Here is a 15,738-nt window from a genome sequence, read left to right on the forward strand (position 1 = left end):
TCAGTAGATGATTGGATCAAAAAAATTTTGGTACATTTACACAATGGAATACTACGCAGCAGAAAGAAAAAAAGAACTGCTACCCTTTGCGACAGCATGGATGGAACTGAGAGCATTATGCTAAGCGAAGTAAGCCAGGGGGCGAAGGATAAATACCATATGATCTTACCTATATGCAGAACCTAACCAACAATACAAAGATGCAAGGAAAATAAGACCATCAACATTGAAAGGAAAAGAAACCAACATAGACTAGAAGGAAGGAAGGACAGGTGGGTTCGGGAAAAGGAAGGGAAGGGGAAAGTCAAGGAACATATAGCAAGGACTCATGGACAAAACCAAAGGGCAAAGATTGAGGGAGGGAGAGGGGGTCGGGGGCAAGGGTAAGTGGTGGGGGGAAGGCAGACAAATGTACTTGAAAAAAATAAATTAATTAATTAAAAAAATAAAACATAATAAATGAACAAACAGAAGAGAAACAGACTCATAGACACAGAGAACATTTTGATGGGTGCCAGATGGGAGGGAAATTGGCAAAATGGGTAAGAAAGATGAAGGGATTAAGAAGTACATATTGGTCGTTACAGAAGAGTCATGGTGATAAAATGTACAGCATAGGGAATATAGTCAATAATATTGTAATAACTATGTATGGTGTCAGATGGGTGCTAGATTTATCTGGGTGATCACTTCATAAGTTATAGAAATGTCTAACCAGTATGTTGTACACCTGAAACCAATATAATATTGTCTGTTGACTGTAATTGAAAAATAAAAACATTACGTAGAAAAATGGTTGAACTATTTCTAAAATAAGAATGTAACTAAATGTGGCTGTCTTTGTGTGTCTAAGAAAGAGAAAGAGAGAATGGAAAATGGAGAAGAGGAAACAGAGAAAAGATAGACACTCAATAAACATTCATTATTATCCTGGTTTTTATTGATAAAATTGGTAAATTCACCTAGAGGTTGAAAAGTTCCTGAAATTGCTTGTTGTAGAGGGAAAAAATTAACTGTGTAACGAGAAGAAAAGGATGCAAGAATTTGGACTATGAGTAAATAAAAGATGACAACAGTGAAACAATGCTGTGGTTCTGAGGTGGGAAATGAGAGTCAGACAAAAGAGGGTGAAGACTCCCCCAATGCATTTCCAATTTGCAGCTTAGAAATGGAAGCTCAGAGATAAGAGCAAAGGACTTTTTATAAAGAATAATAAAGAAAAATGATCACATGGTCATGTTATTTCCAACCACGATCAAAATGACCTGTGACAGATTTCCACGTGGATTTGCCAGTCCCAGGCCTTGCACAGTTCATGAGACCACATTTGTGTTTTTTCCCTGCTACTTCTTTTACTTGACATTTATAAGAATTGGCTTTAGCATACATATCAAATGGCACCATCCCAGGTTTTTCACACAGAATCCATAGAACAAATGCATATATGAATATATTTTATCTAATTTGTAACTGTAGGCATTCCTTCAGCTGGTGCAAGTCTACATTTTCTCGTTTATCTCATGTCTATCGTTGGGTTTCATTCCATCAAGAAATCTGAGGAAGTATGTGCAATTTTCAACAAGGTAGTGAATGGTAGTTAAATGATTAAAAACCAATTTCCAAAATGCTTATTAAGTGTTGAGGACAAAATAAAATCCTCTACAGATAGTTTAAGATTGATTAGCTAGGAGAGTGGCAGGGAAACATATATGAACATATATACAGAGAATACATAAAGAGAAAATGATGGAATATGTATTTAAATATTAACCCTAATGTTATGGGGTGAGGGCATTTCAGAGGATTTTGAGAAATGAACTAGAAGTTGCAAAAGAACCTGTGTGTGAAGATTTATGGCCAATAGTTGGAAACTGGCTCACATGCAGACATGCTGCATTTAATAATTTTCGACATTTTGTCTGATCAGTAGGCTCATTCTTAGCTAGACAAGAGTGTAGGGGAAAAAGACATTTTTCACTTTGTATTACTGCTGACAAATGCTGGGAAACTAGAATCTGTTGTTACCAAAAGATACAGCAATCATGTGGAACAAAATTTCAGAACTTACCTGGGGATGCCTACATCTATTAGACTTCCTGGCTGAGGTCAGGGCTTTCTGGAGAGACTTCCATTATGTCCTGTCAGACAGCTCACCAAGATTGCTCTCTCTCTTGAACAATAGGGTTCAGGTTCTGCTGGGGAGGCCCTCAGGCAGTGTAGGTAGCCTAATATCTTCTTTTTCCTGAAGAGTAATTGGTTACCCTGGCCCACTGTGGCTCCATAGATGCTTGCCTTTTCAAAAAATCCACTTTAAAAATATTCATTAGGTATTTATTGAGCATCTACTATGTGCCAGGCATTATTCTAGCAACTTGGATGCAACATTCAACAAAATAGAGAAAACCATTTGTTCTTTTGGCACTTTTTGTTTTGGGAATCAAATACTTGTTATTCTGGTGACCATGTTAGGTGTGTCTCTTAGAGAATAATGGCTAAATTGCCTCCTACATTCACCACAAAACCTAGTGTCCTAAGCTTAGCTCTCCCAGTTTCTTTGCTGTGCGGTACAGGTTATGTTCTTCTTTCAGTGGTTTATATGGCATGTGCACTTAGTACTCTAAGCCTGTCTGGCCTATAGGTCTCTGTCTCACACCAGGTTCTCTATCTCCCTCCCCAGTGCTTTAATTTAAGACATCATCACCTCTCACCTAGACAAATACATTGTCTTCTAACCCATCTCTGCTTTTACTCTTTCCAAGTCCCATCCCACCTCATCTCTGTCTTAGCACAGCAACTGGAGTAATAGTTTCAAAATGCAAATTTGGTGGTATCACTCCAGATTTCTTTCACAAATCAAATGGAAACTTCACAAAAGCCCCCAGGCTTTTGTCTTTATCCTCCTCCCAGTCTCATCTCTTATAACTCACTGCTGGCACCCTGTGGTTCATGCATTTTGGGCTATTTGCACTTCAGTAAAGATACTATATTCTTTCATTCCTCCAAGTTTTGGCCCTATTGGTGCAATTCTAAAGTCTAGAACACCCTTTTAACCCTCTCTGCCTAACTAGTTCCAATTCATTTCTTTTATGACTTCATTGAGATACAAGTCACATACCAAACAATTCACTCATTAAAAATGTACAATTTAATGGTTTTTAGTTTAGTCACAGAGTTGTGCAACAATAACCACTATTTAATGCTAAAATGTCTTTTTTTTAATGATTAAGTAATTTATTATTTTTTTTGATTTTTTTAAATTTATTTACTTTTAAAATACATTTGTCTCTGCCTCCCCCCCACCTCTTTCCCTTGCCCCCTCCCACCTTCCCTCCCTCAGCTCTTCCCCTTTGGTTTTGTCCACGAGTCCTTGCTATATGTCCCTTGACTTTCCCCTTCCCTTCCCTTTCCCTGCACCCCCCTTCCCTCTTGTCTCTGTTGATTTCTTTTCCTTTCAGTGTTGCTGGTCATATTTTCCTTGCTTCTTTGCATTGTTGGTTAGGTTCCGCTTATAGGTGAGATCATATGGTATTTGTCTTTCGCCCCCTGGCTTATTTCGCTTAGCATAATGCTCTCCAGTTCCATCCATGCTGTCGCAAAGTTTAGTACTTCTTTTTTTCTTTCTGCTGCGTAGTATTCCATTGTGTATATGTACCATGATTTTTTGATCCAATCATCTACTAATGGGCATTTAGGTTGCTTCCAAGACTTGGCTATTGTAAATTGTGCTGCTATGAACATTGGGGTGCATAGGTTCTTTTGTATTGGCGTTTTGGAGTTCTCAGGGTATAGTCCCAGCAGGGGAATCGCTGGATCAAAAGGCAGTTCCATTTTCAGCTTTCTGAGGAAATTCCACACTCCTTTCCATAGTGGCTGCACCAGTCTGCATTCCCACCAACAGTGTTCTAGGGTTCCCTTTTCTCCACAGCCTCGCCAGCACCTGTTGTTTGTGGATCTGTTTATGATGGCCATTCTGACCGGTGGGAGGTGGTACCTCATGGTGGTTTTGATCTGCATTTCTCTGATGGCTAGTGATGCCGAGCATCCTTTCAAATGCCTCTCGGCCCTCTGTATGTCCTCCTTAGAAAAGCATCTGCCCAGGTCCTTTGCCCATTTTTTTGATTGGATCGTTTGTCTTCTTGGAGTAGAGTCGAGTGAGTTCTTTATATATCTTGGAGATCAAACCTCTATCTGATGTATCATTAGCAAATATATTTTCCCATATGGTTGGCTCCCTTTTCATTTTGCTGATGTTTTCTTTAGCCATGCAGAAGCTTCTTATTTTTATGAGGTCCCACTTGTTTATTCTTTCCTTTATGTCCCTTTTTTTAGGAGACATATTAGTGAAAAAATTGCTGCGTGGGATATCTGATTAATGCTAAAATGTCTTTATCCCCCTAAAAGAAACTCTTTACCTGTTAGCAGACACTATTTTCCCCAGCTCATCCTTATCCCTACCCCTCCTGACAAGCTCCTGACAACCATTGATGTACTTTCTGTCTCTATAAATCTGTCTATTCCAGAGTCAGTTTTAAGACTTTTTCAGGTGTTGCCTCCTCTTGTTTGTGTTCTAGTTCCCTGATTTCAAGGGCTTTCTTCTGGACTCCAATAATACCCTTGCATGGATGTGTCATGGCAATTGGCCCACTGTATTCTTGCTTACCTCCTCACAGGAAGTGACTTACTCATCTCTGAAAACCCCAATGTCTAATGCTTGGCCTAGCTTAGAAAACGTACCCTGTAACAGTTGGCTAACTGAATGAATGATTTCCAGAAAGCCATAACAGGGATAACTGTTTCTCAATGAATGGACGAGAGATGAGTGAGTACACAGGCCAAGCCAGACAGTGTATGCTTAAGTGTCCATTTTTCAGCTCACTTGCACTTCAGTCAATGCAGCAACCACCATGTTGATGTCTATTCCATCTCTACAATTGGTATTCAGGTTGCAGAACCTAAGGAAACATTACCATAAGTGGTGAAGAAGAAATATATCCTTAGGAAATATTTATGACAAAACAATGTATGCTTTACCTGTGGGACTAATGGCAACTCTCTCTGGCCATGTTCCTGCTTAACTTTTTCAATTTTTTATGCTCTCTCTCTCTCTTTCATCCTCCCCCTCTCCTGCCTTCTCATATCCCTTTTTTTCTCTCCTTCTCCCTCCCTCTTTTTCCACTCTCACACCATTGGGATATTTGCCTTTATCTGTAAAGCACCTTTCAGAATATCTCTGATTAATGACGTAGGTGCTTAGATTAAAAAAAAAAAAAAACTTTAGCATGAGATATCTGAACATTAATCCACTTTGAAAGCTGTTTAATTGTTCCATTTAATGCATCGCATTTCTTTTTACTTGATTGAATGTTTGAAAACTAACATTGAAAAATGTTAGCATTTTGTTGACTATAGACAAATTGGAGTGCACTTTGACTTTGGCTGCTATTGTCTGCCTTTCTCTACTTCTGACCTTATTCAAACTTCCCCATTCCTCTCTTTTCTGAATATCTTACCTTATATCCCTGTCTCCCCTATCTTCTATTCTTTATTTCTTTCTCTCACTTATTTTTTTATTTCTCTCCTCCACTCATATTGCTGTATGAGCTTTTCTTTATCTTTCATTCCGTGTTTCTCCTCCACTTTTTCATCTTCTTCCTGATTAGTCCCATTTCTCTTTCTTTTCTTCTGGTCTTTTTGTCCAAGATGAGGTAGGGAAGTGAGTGTGTGTGTGTGTGTGTGTGTGTGTGTGTGTGTGTGTGTGTGTAAATTGAGTGGGAAGATAGAAAGTAGGAGAGATTGACAATGGGGCTGTCCTGCACCTGCCACATCATCTGCCACCAAAAGGGATGTGCCCTGGTCCAAACCACATATATTTCCTCTCATTTAAGGTAAGGAACAAATGTTCTCACTTACAAAACTGAAACAAAACAATGTGTTCCACATTGTTTTGTTTCTGTCTCACAGAAATGTTGTCAGGGTCTAACTTGGTAATGAATATGAAAAAGGTTTGAAAAGGACCAGGCCTTGTAGTTGGAAGCACTCAGGGGAAATGGTGGGAGGATTGCTGCCTTGCACTGCTCAGGGTTCTAATTAACTTGAGGCTTGCACTTCTTGTCTTTCTGAGGAATGTGCTTCTTTTCACCTTTGTTCTACTCATCAAATCACTTGTTTGTATGTGTGCCTTGTTTGAATGTCTTTAGTGTTTTTGGAGGGGAATGATAACTTGTTTATTTTTATGCTATTGATTTTTATCCCTTCCTTTTCTCTTGCTTTGGGCTAGCAAATGGAACCTCCAGCAGCCAGCTCTCTACCCCCAAGTCTAAGCAGTCTCCCATCTCTACACCCACCAGTCCTGGCAGCCTCCGGAAGCACAAGGTATTATGTCTCTTATACCTTACTAAACACCTTTGCACTTGGACTTTTGTGATTAGCTGGGTGAGAGTTTTCTCTTTCATCAACTTCAACAGCGCATGAAGGCCTGAATTGCCTTTCATCTGGTCTATATGCATGAAGTCCTGGGAATCTGAGCAGGGGCCAGTCTTCCAGTCACTTTTATTTGTTCCTCTGACCCCTCATTTATTTACTCCCAATTACATTTAACCAAAAGGATGAGGTACAGAGGTTTCAAAAACACACTCTGACCTAATGGTGTCACCAAATAATGACTCAGAGGATGGGCTGATCACTTGTCTAATTCAGAGGCATAAGCAAAGAGGGCCTTAAAGGCAATTTATGTCCTCCAGGCACCAGTCAGTAGAATGACATAAATATAGCAATCAAAGAAAGTTAGCACTGAGTTCCTTCTTTTAGATTTTCTGGACATCAAAATATGAACAGACCATGCTTTCCCTATGTATTCTTTACCAGGCAGATTCTGGTACAACACAAGAAAAGAGGGCACGTATATATTGCACCAGCCTTAGGCACCATGTACACCTCTAAGTCACCCCAAATAAATATACCATTAAAATAACAGAAGTGTAAAGATTCTCTAGCTCCAATTCCCAAACAGGTTCCCGCCCTGAAATCTCTTTAGTGTAGAAAATCTGGAGTGGTCACTGCCTTGGACCTCATCTCTGAGATGATGTAAATGTGGTTTCTGCTCTGATTACCACATTCTAGAGCAGCTTCCTCTAGGGTTCTCTTGTTGTCTGCCTGTTCACAAGACTTGGTGTGAGATGGGAAAAGGCAACATCCACCAATGTGGCCAACTTCACCACAGAACCATAGATAGTCAGAACTGGAGGAGATGTTAGATGGAAATAAACTAGTTTCATTTGATTCTCTTGGTGAACTTGGGAGGTTAATATTTTATAGATGAGGAAATTGCAACCTAGATTTGTTAAGTCACATAGTAGGGTAACAGAGCTAGGTAGTAGCAGACAAGGACTGGTACCCAGGTTGCTGTCAGCAATATGCTAGAGCCAGTTTGCTCTAGGTCATGAGACCTGATTGTGCATTGCTTCCCAACTCTGTGTTCAGTGACATTGTGTTGGTAACTAGAATGCAACTGTGGTGGGAAGATTTACACCATGGAAATCAGCAAAGACTACATATCAAGGTTGCTTTTTCCCGCATAAAGTCAGCGGTTAAATATATAATAGCATATCACTGCCTGACAGCCATTTTCATTTCCTTTTCTTTGCATCAGGGTTTTAATTTCCTGGTTAATCTGACCATTACCTGCTACATCATTCCTAATGTCTGTTGAATTCCTCTGGTGACCCTTTTAACTTCTGGTATTGACCCTGACCAGAACCTTCTAGTTGTGCTGCTGAGCTATATAGTTTCCCCAAAGGAGGAGTTTCTGAAATGTCTTTGCAGCCAACATTACCCAGAGATTGCGAGATGGATGAAAATTGCTTTTGCAGTCAGCTTTCAGTAATTCTTCTGAGCAGCAAAGCTTGTTATTGTGAACATTCCAAGATGGGGAATAGCCTACTTCTATTGTTCCACTGTCTACACAGAACCTCCTATGCTACATTACTTCTTACTTTATCTTTTCCTTATGCATCTCTGCCCTTACTTTTCTCCTGGAAAGTGTGATCTACACGGGCACCTTACATTAGTATGTTCACCAAAAATCTGGGAGCAGCATAGGCATTTATTTAGTCTGCACACTTGAGTTATTTGCTTTTCATGTATATGTTCAATTCATTTAGGCTAAGGAATCATCATTCATAAGCCCTATGAGGTGAGTGCTGGTATTGTAAACCATCTTTCCTGGTTGACTTTGCAGGCTATTTGTGTTTTTGTTTATTATTTAATTATTTAGGACCTCATTCTATAAGATTTTATTTATTTATTTACTTACTTATTTTTAAAGAGGGGGAAAGGAAGGAGAAAGAGAGGAAGAGAAACATCAATGTGTGGTTGCCTGTCATGCACCCCCAAAAGGGGACCTGGCCCGCAACCCACGCATGTGCCCTGACTGGGAATTGAACCAGCAACGCTTTGGTTTGCAGGCCAGCACCCAATCCACTAAGCTGCACCAGCCCAGGGCTAGGATTTCATTCTAAAATATAATTCAACAACTGAAGGACTAGAACAAGATATAGGTGGCAGCATTATTAGATCCTCACTCTTTTCTTAACTGTGGGATATTCAGTGTTTCATTTTTAAATGTACTCTTTTTATGATAGCTAAGCAAACAAACATTAAAAAATGAATTATGTAATTTTTAGAACAAACTTTTAAAAATTTTATGCTTTGGTATAATTCTCACTAATTTTTAAACTTTTCACTTTGATATCATTTCAAATTTACAGAAAAGTTGCAAGAATAATAAAGAACTTCTGTGTAGTCTATACACAGATTGACCAGTTCCTTATATTTTGCATCATTGGCTTTGTTTTTGTGTGTTCTTTCTCTCCCTCTCTTTCACTCTCTCTACATACACACACATTCGACAATTTTTTTAACCATTTGAGATTAAGTTGCTAAATTGCAGACATTATGCCATTTTACTTCTAAACACTTTAGTGTGTTTTTCCTAAGAATAAGAACATTTTCTTTCACAGCCACATTACAATTATCAAAATCAGGAAATTTGCACTGCTCTGATACTATTGTATACTCTACAGTTCATATTCAAATTTTATCAATTGCCCTAATAATATTCTTTTTTTTTTGGCCCAGGATCCAATCCAGGACAACACATTGTCTTCAGTTGTCATGTCTCTTTAGTATTCTTTAATTTATTAAAGTTCTTTAGTGTTGTTTTTTTTTTTTTAATTTTTAGGAGAGCGTATTGTAGAATTGAGTACAGGCCAGTTATTTGGTGGAATGTTTTTTGATTTAGGTTTGTCTGTTGTTTCCTTGTGATTAAATTCAGTTTGTGCATTTGATACAGAAGTGTTACAGAAGTGATTCTGTGCCTCTCTTGGTGCATCCTATCAGGAAGCAAGAGACCCATACTTAGGCCACCAATGATGGAAAGTGAACTGGTTTTCCTAAATAAGCTAAAAAGAGTCTTGTGACCTTGGCTTACTCCCCCTGGGGCTCAGGTTTTAGCTTCTTACTCCTCCTTTTACACAGCTACCTGAACCTTAGCACCATTAAGGTCCTTGGGCACTGAGCCTAACCAGATCTCATCTCAATATCCATCCAAGTGGGCCTGAAAGTGAGTCATGGTGGAGACAGGAAGCAGGTGGCTAAGGCCGTGACTTTCCTCCTGCGCAATTGGAAACAAACTTGAAGTCCCAGTATCCCTTTGGTTACTTTTGATGGCTGTGGCAGGGCCCAAAGCTGTAATCAGCCTCTTGGTTTCCTCTCTGAAGCAGCTAATGGAGAATCATCTTTAATGCAGCTGCGATGGGGTTAGCCAAAGTCCGCATACTGAAGTGCTACAATATGGACACAAAGTAAATCCTTGTATAATTAATGAGAACAACATTTTGCATTTCTGTGCTCTTTCCTCCTTTGCGTAGCCATTTTCTCACTTGCCCTTGTGACAACCTTATGAAAAAGACAGGGCTGGTAGCGTTTCCATTTTACAGATGAGAAAAAGGAAGAGCTGAGGTTAAAGAAGCCCAAGTATAATTCAACGATTTGGAGAAGGTAACATATTAAAGATATACAAGAAGCTTGGAAACCTAGGGAACATTTTTCATTTATTTTTATATTTTTCCAGATTAGTGCCTGTACTCATGGCTTTAAATTTGGAGGCATTTTGCTTGCAAAGTTGTCTGGAGATTGAAGGAAAATATATTAGACATGTTATTTGTAAATATAACTAATATTTAAATATACATTTTCCTCTGTGTTTCCAGACATTTTTTGGTCATCCAGTAAGTGCTTGGAGAGAGAGTCGAATGAATAAAGCAGGTTCCTGACCCTTAAATCATAGACACCACTGTAAGTGGATTTTGGTAGTGTAATCAAGAGCAAACAAAAGGACTGCAGGAGCACAAAAGAGGGTGGAAGACAAGGAAAGCTTTACAGACTAGGTGACATTTAAGTGAGGCCTTGAAGCCTGGGTAGGCATTGGATGATTGGTGAAGAGAACAGGGAATTGCAGCTTTAAAAAAAATCAGCAAAAACAAAACCACACCATCAGAAAAGTACAGGGCACATTTTGGAGAAAGTAAACCTAAATTAGAAACCACGTTTCTCAAAACCTCTCTGACTTCCCTTGGACTATAAGCTTCTTGGACCAAAGACTAAGATTTTTTTTTCTCTAATGCAAGAGTATTGCCAGCACAGCTGTATTTGTTACAAACATTTTGTTCTGTAGGGCTCCAAGGGACCTAGCAAATGAATTTCAGGTGCAAATTATTTGTATTGTTAAGCAATACGTGTGTTTCTGCATTCTACATATCAATTAAAAAAACAGAATGTTGAGATAATTCCTTTTCCAGAACATTGTTCTACCCATACAAGGAAATATATTTTGAATATTAACTAAATTGATGGAGAACAGAAGTTCATAGTTAGGCCTAATTATATGGATTCTCTTCATAGCCTTCATCATATCCTACCCATTCCAAGTCATAGCACTAGTGGAGTCTACTCACGATTCTGCCCTGAGGCCTGTCCCCCCATCCTCTGAGATAAGAGTCTGAAACACTTTTCTCAGATAATTATTTCCACCAACCAACCCTGCACTGAAGGGTCTGTTCCATGGACAATTAAGAGCAGGGGTGAATACCGAGCAGTGATTCAGAGTGGTTGGACTCAAAGTGGTCTCCATAATGAAAAGGCCCTTTTGTACAGCTTGAAAAATGTCCAGGGAGCTCACTAACTTGTCGGTGTCTGTTTCACTTCCCTTACTTTGGTATAACTAAGGAAAACCAAAATGAAATTATCTGAATTATATTTTACAACATGTTAGAACTAGAAGGACCCCTAAAGATTTTATAGCCGACATATGTCACTATTTTCAGGTATAGTAGGAACAAAGGCCCTGAAAGGGGGAAGTTAAATGGCAAGCTAGGCCTAAAACCTAGATCTACTGACTCCTAATCCTGAGCTCATTCTACTACAGTGGACTTGTATTCTGTGTAAATTTAACTTGTGGAATTTATCAATAGTTGCAATATAGTCATAGAAAAATCTACTACAAAACTGTCTCATATTTGTATACATTATTACATACTGAATATTATTCATTATATGCATACTATATGCATTATACATTGAATATTGCTGTATAGGAACCTCATACTCAGGAATCCCGTGAGTAGTATTGAATTGTCAATGTAAGATTTTCAAAGGTACTGTTTTTTAAAAAATAAGAGCTTATTAAGATATAATTCACATATTATAATATACACCTTTTTAAAGTGTACAGTTTAGTGGTTCTTAGTATAGTCACGCAGTTGTGCAGGAATATATTCATCACACATTAGTAGTCAGAGCCCTTTTACCCTCCGCCAATGCCCTGGCAGTCGCTAATCTACCACACTGTTTTTTTTGAGTTAGCATATACTGATCATGTCATTTAAATTTCCTTCTAAGCACTGCTTTAGTTGGATCCCATAACTTTCGCTATATTATCTGTTTCATTTTTTTAAATCTCAAGAGTATTTGTTAGGTTTCCTTATAATTTCTCCTTTGACTCATTGGCTATTAGCAGTGTTGTTTAATTTTCACATTTGTGAATTTCCCAAATGTCTTTGTTATTGATTTCTAATTTAGTTCCACTATAGTTAAAGAACATATTTTGCATTATTTCAGTACTTTTAGATTTCTTGAGACTTGTTTTATGACCTAATACATGATCTATCTTACAGAATGTTTGAGAAGAATGTGTATTCTAGTGTTGTCGGATGGAGTACTGTAGAGATGTGTAACTTTGTAGTATTATTCAAATCTCCTTTCTCCTTATTGATCTTCTGCCTAGTTATTCTATCCAATATTAGAGGTCCGAGCTACTTAACTCTTCAACTATTATAGTTGAATTGTTTTCTTTCTCCCTTCAATTCAGTCATTTTTTTTGTTTGTTTCATGTATTTGGATACTCTGTTGTTAAGATGCATATATATTTATAATTATGTTTTTGGATGTATTGACCTTTGTATCACTATAAAATGTCCTTCTTTGCCTCCAGTAACAATTTTTTGTCTTAAAGTCTATTTTTTTCTTTTTTGGGGAGTGTCACTTTTTGTTTGTTTTTTTCCTTTTTATGAATTTAGTGGGGTCATCACAGCATTATTTACAACAGCCAAGATTTAAAAGCAGCCCACATGTCTATCAGTAGATGAGTGGATAAAAAAAATAAAAGATACGTTACCTTTACACACTGTAATACTACCCAGCTGCAAAAACAGAAGGAACCTACCCTTTACAACAGCATGGATGGACCTGGAGAACATTATACTAAGGAAAATAAGCCAGTCAGAGAAAGCTAAATACCATATGGTTTCACTCATATGTAGAATCTAATGAACAAAGTAAACTAACAAGCAAAATAGAGACAAAATCGTAGTTAGCAGGCTCACAGTTGTGGGGCTGGGGGTGCTGTGGTGGGGGGATGGAGGGATTAAGCAAAAAAGAGAAAAAGAAAGAAGAAACTTATGGACATAGATAACAGTGTGGTGATTACTGGGGACAGATGGAGGAGGGTATAAGGGGGAATAAATGGTGATAGAAGGAGACTTGGCTTGGAGTGGTAAGCGCACAATACAGTATAAATTCTATTTTTTGATATTAGTATAGCCACTCAAACTCCCTTTTGGTTACTAACTGCATAAGTCTTCTTCCATCTTTTTACTTTCAATCTATTTATCTCCTTGAATCTAAGTTTTGTCTCTTTGAAACAGCATAGAACTGGATCATGTTTTTATCTTTAACCCATTCTACCAATCTCCACCATTTCATCGGAGTGTTTAATTTATTTATACTTAATGCAATTACTAGAAAGGTGGGAATTACATATCCCATTTTGCTATTTTGTATTTGTCTTATATTGTTTTTGTTCCTTTATTCCTTGATTTCTGTCCCTTTTTTGTCAAGTGAGTATATTTCCAGTGTACCATTTTAAAATTCCCTTGTTGTATTTTTACAATTTTATTTTGAGTTATTTTCTTAGTGTTTTCCCTGGAAATTATAATCAACAATTTAATACAATCTACTTTGAATTAATATCAACTTAATGTCAATTGTATATATAAATTTTGTTTTAGTATAGCATTATTCCTTTCCATTCTCCCTTTGTGCTCTTATTGACATACAAATTATATCATTATATATAATAAGTCCACCAACACATTTTGCAATTACTATTTCATGTAGTTGTCTTTTGAACTGGGTTACAGAAGAAGAGTACAAAAATAAATTTGTACTAGTGTTCTTTATTTCTTATGTAGATTTGAATTACTCTCTGTTGCCCTTTCATTTCTCCCTGAAGGATTCTCTTTAGTATTTCGTGTAGGGCATGTTTGTTAACAAATAATTTGTCTTTTTTTTTATCTGGGATTTGTCTTGATTTACCCTTAATACCTGAAGGATAATTTTGCTAGATTTCCTTGAATGCCTTAATCCAGTAAGTCTACCAGCCCTTGCTGAGGGCTCTGTGTGTCTTCTGGGGCATAATTTCAATGCTCTGTCAGGCAGTTTACAACTTTGTGTTAGCCTTCAATTGCTGCTTGCACAGGGTCTCAAGGCTAACCAGAGGTGAAATATTAGGAGCTTTTCAGGTGTTTTTCTTAGAATACACACTGTCCCGAACACGTGCCTGGCTTTAGAGATTACTGGGAATATGTTGGAGCCTTTCAAAGTCCCCTATGGACATTAACTCTCCAGCTTTCCCTTTTAAGGTTTTAAGCAGCTTCATTTGCCCCAAATGATACCCTACCTCAGTCAGCTGTGATTTTAAGCAATTGCAGCTGATTAATGCTCCGTGAAAAGGCTGTTCACAGGGAATGTGCTCTAAGTAAGGTCAAATTAAAAAAAAAAAAAGAGCCTTACAAGTGAGAGTTTCCTTCCAGATGGGTCAAAAAGTGACAATGCTGGGGGTATGGGACATTTTGGGGAGCTCACAACCCATTCTGCAATATCCAGTGACTGCTAGGGTGTAGTTTTTTTTTTTTTGTTTTTTTTTTTTTTTAGTTACTGTAGTTCTGAGATTATCAGTTTTAAAAGCTACCCTGGATCTGGGGAGAGGGAGAATGGAGATAACATGAATTAAAGCACCAGCACCTTCGTATTCCTAACTGAGATTTACCCATTTTTCTAGAATAAGGATTTTGGGTTTTTTTGTTGCAAGTCTTTGGTTAATTTCTGGAATTCTGAAAGGGTTGATTTTGATCATTTTCCCAGTGTTACTACATTTATGTAAAAGCAGATTTTTAGAGAGCCTTTCTCCACCATTGCTGGAGTCTAGAGCTTAAAGATACTTCTGACTATTTTCAATTTTCACTTTACTCAAGTACTGAGGAACTAAATCTCTTCAGAGATGCAGCTCCATTCTATGCCACTTTGCCTCTATTCCATTTCACAAGTTTTTATTGCACTTCTTTAGTTTTTTCAGCCTTGTAATTCCTACCTGTTTTAATAGTTTTCTAAGAACTCTTGCTTAGTAGTTTAAAACAAAACAAGGTTGTCAAATCCCACCTTTGGCCTCGTTATTTTTTTTAATTTTTAAATTATGTTTATTATATTAGTTGTCTCAATTTTTCCCCCTTTGTCCTCCTCCATCCATCCCACCATGCCCCCCATTCCCACAGTCAATTCCCACTCTGTTATCCATGTCCATGGGTCATTCATACATGTTCTTTGGCTAGTCCCTTCCCCTTCTTTCCACCATTGTCCTCTTTCGCCATCCCCTCTGGTCACTTTCAGTCTGCTCCATGTTTCTGAGCCTGTGGTTTATTTTGTTTGTTAGTTTATTCTGTTGAATAGAGTCCACTTATAGGTGAGATCATATGGTATTTTTCTTTCATCAACTGGCTTCTTTCACTTAACATGATATTCTCTAATTCCATCCATGTTGTCACAAAAGGTAGGAGTTCCATCTCTCTCTCTCTCTTTTTCTTTCTTTCTTAAATGCAGATTAATTTTATCTATTTTTTAAATGTCAAAGTCAATATTAAAATATTAAAAAAGTAAAACCATTATAAAGTCTCAGCAATTAAACCAACAAGACACCAGCACAGAAATAATCAAGTAGATCAATGAACTATAATGAGCATTCTAGAGACAAATATATATCTGTCTAACAATATAATATATGATTAAGTTGATATTTCAAATCAATGGGTAAACTAAGGCTTATTCAACAAATAAGGTGCATGGACCATT

The 15,738-nt window shown here is 37.7% G+C and overlaps 1 protein-coding gene across 1 annotated transcript in view; it reads left to right on the plus strand.

Moving 5' to 3' along the window:
- DCX (doublecortin) overlaps positions 1–14,626 on the plus strand; it is a 187,224-nt gene extending 172,598 nt beyond the window's left edge. Inside the window, exons 5-7 of the mRNA XM_054580397.1 lie at positions 6,278–6,379; positions 13,468–13,492; positions 14,548–14,626. Coding sequence (XP_054436372.1) covers positions 6,278–6,379; positions 13,468–13,492; positions 14,548–14,626 — 206 coding nt within the window. The remainder of the gene's footprint in view (positions 1–6,277; positions 6,380–13,467; positions 13,493–14,547) is intronic.
- Positions 14,627–15,738: the final 1,112 nt, after the last annotated feature.

The sequence above is a fragment of the Pteronotus mesoamericanus genome, unplaced genomic scaffold (genome assembly GCF_021234165.1).
Source record: "Pteronotus mesoamericanus isolate MK-2021 breed Mesoamerican mustached bat unplaced genomic scaffold, CSHL_Meso_final contig_58, whole genome shotgun sequence".
Lineage (NCBI taxonomy): Eukaryota > Metazoa > Chordata > Mammalia > Chiroptera > Mormoopidae > Pteronotus > Pteronotus mesoamericanus.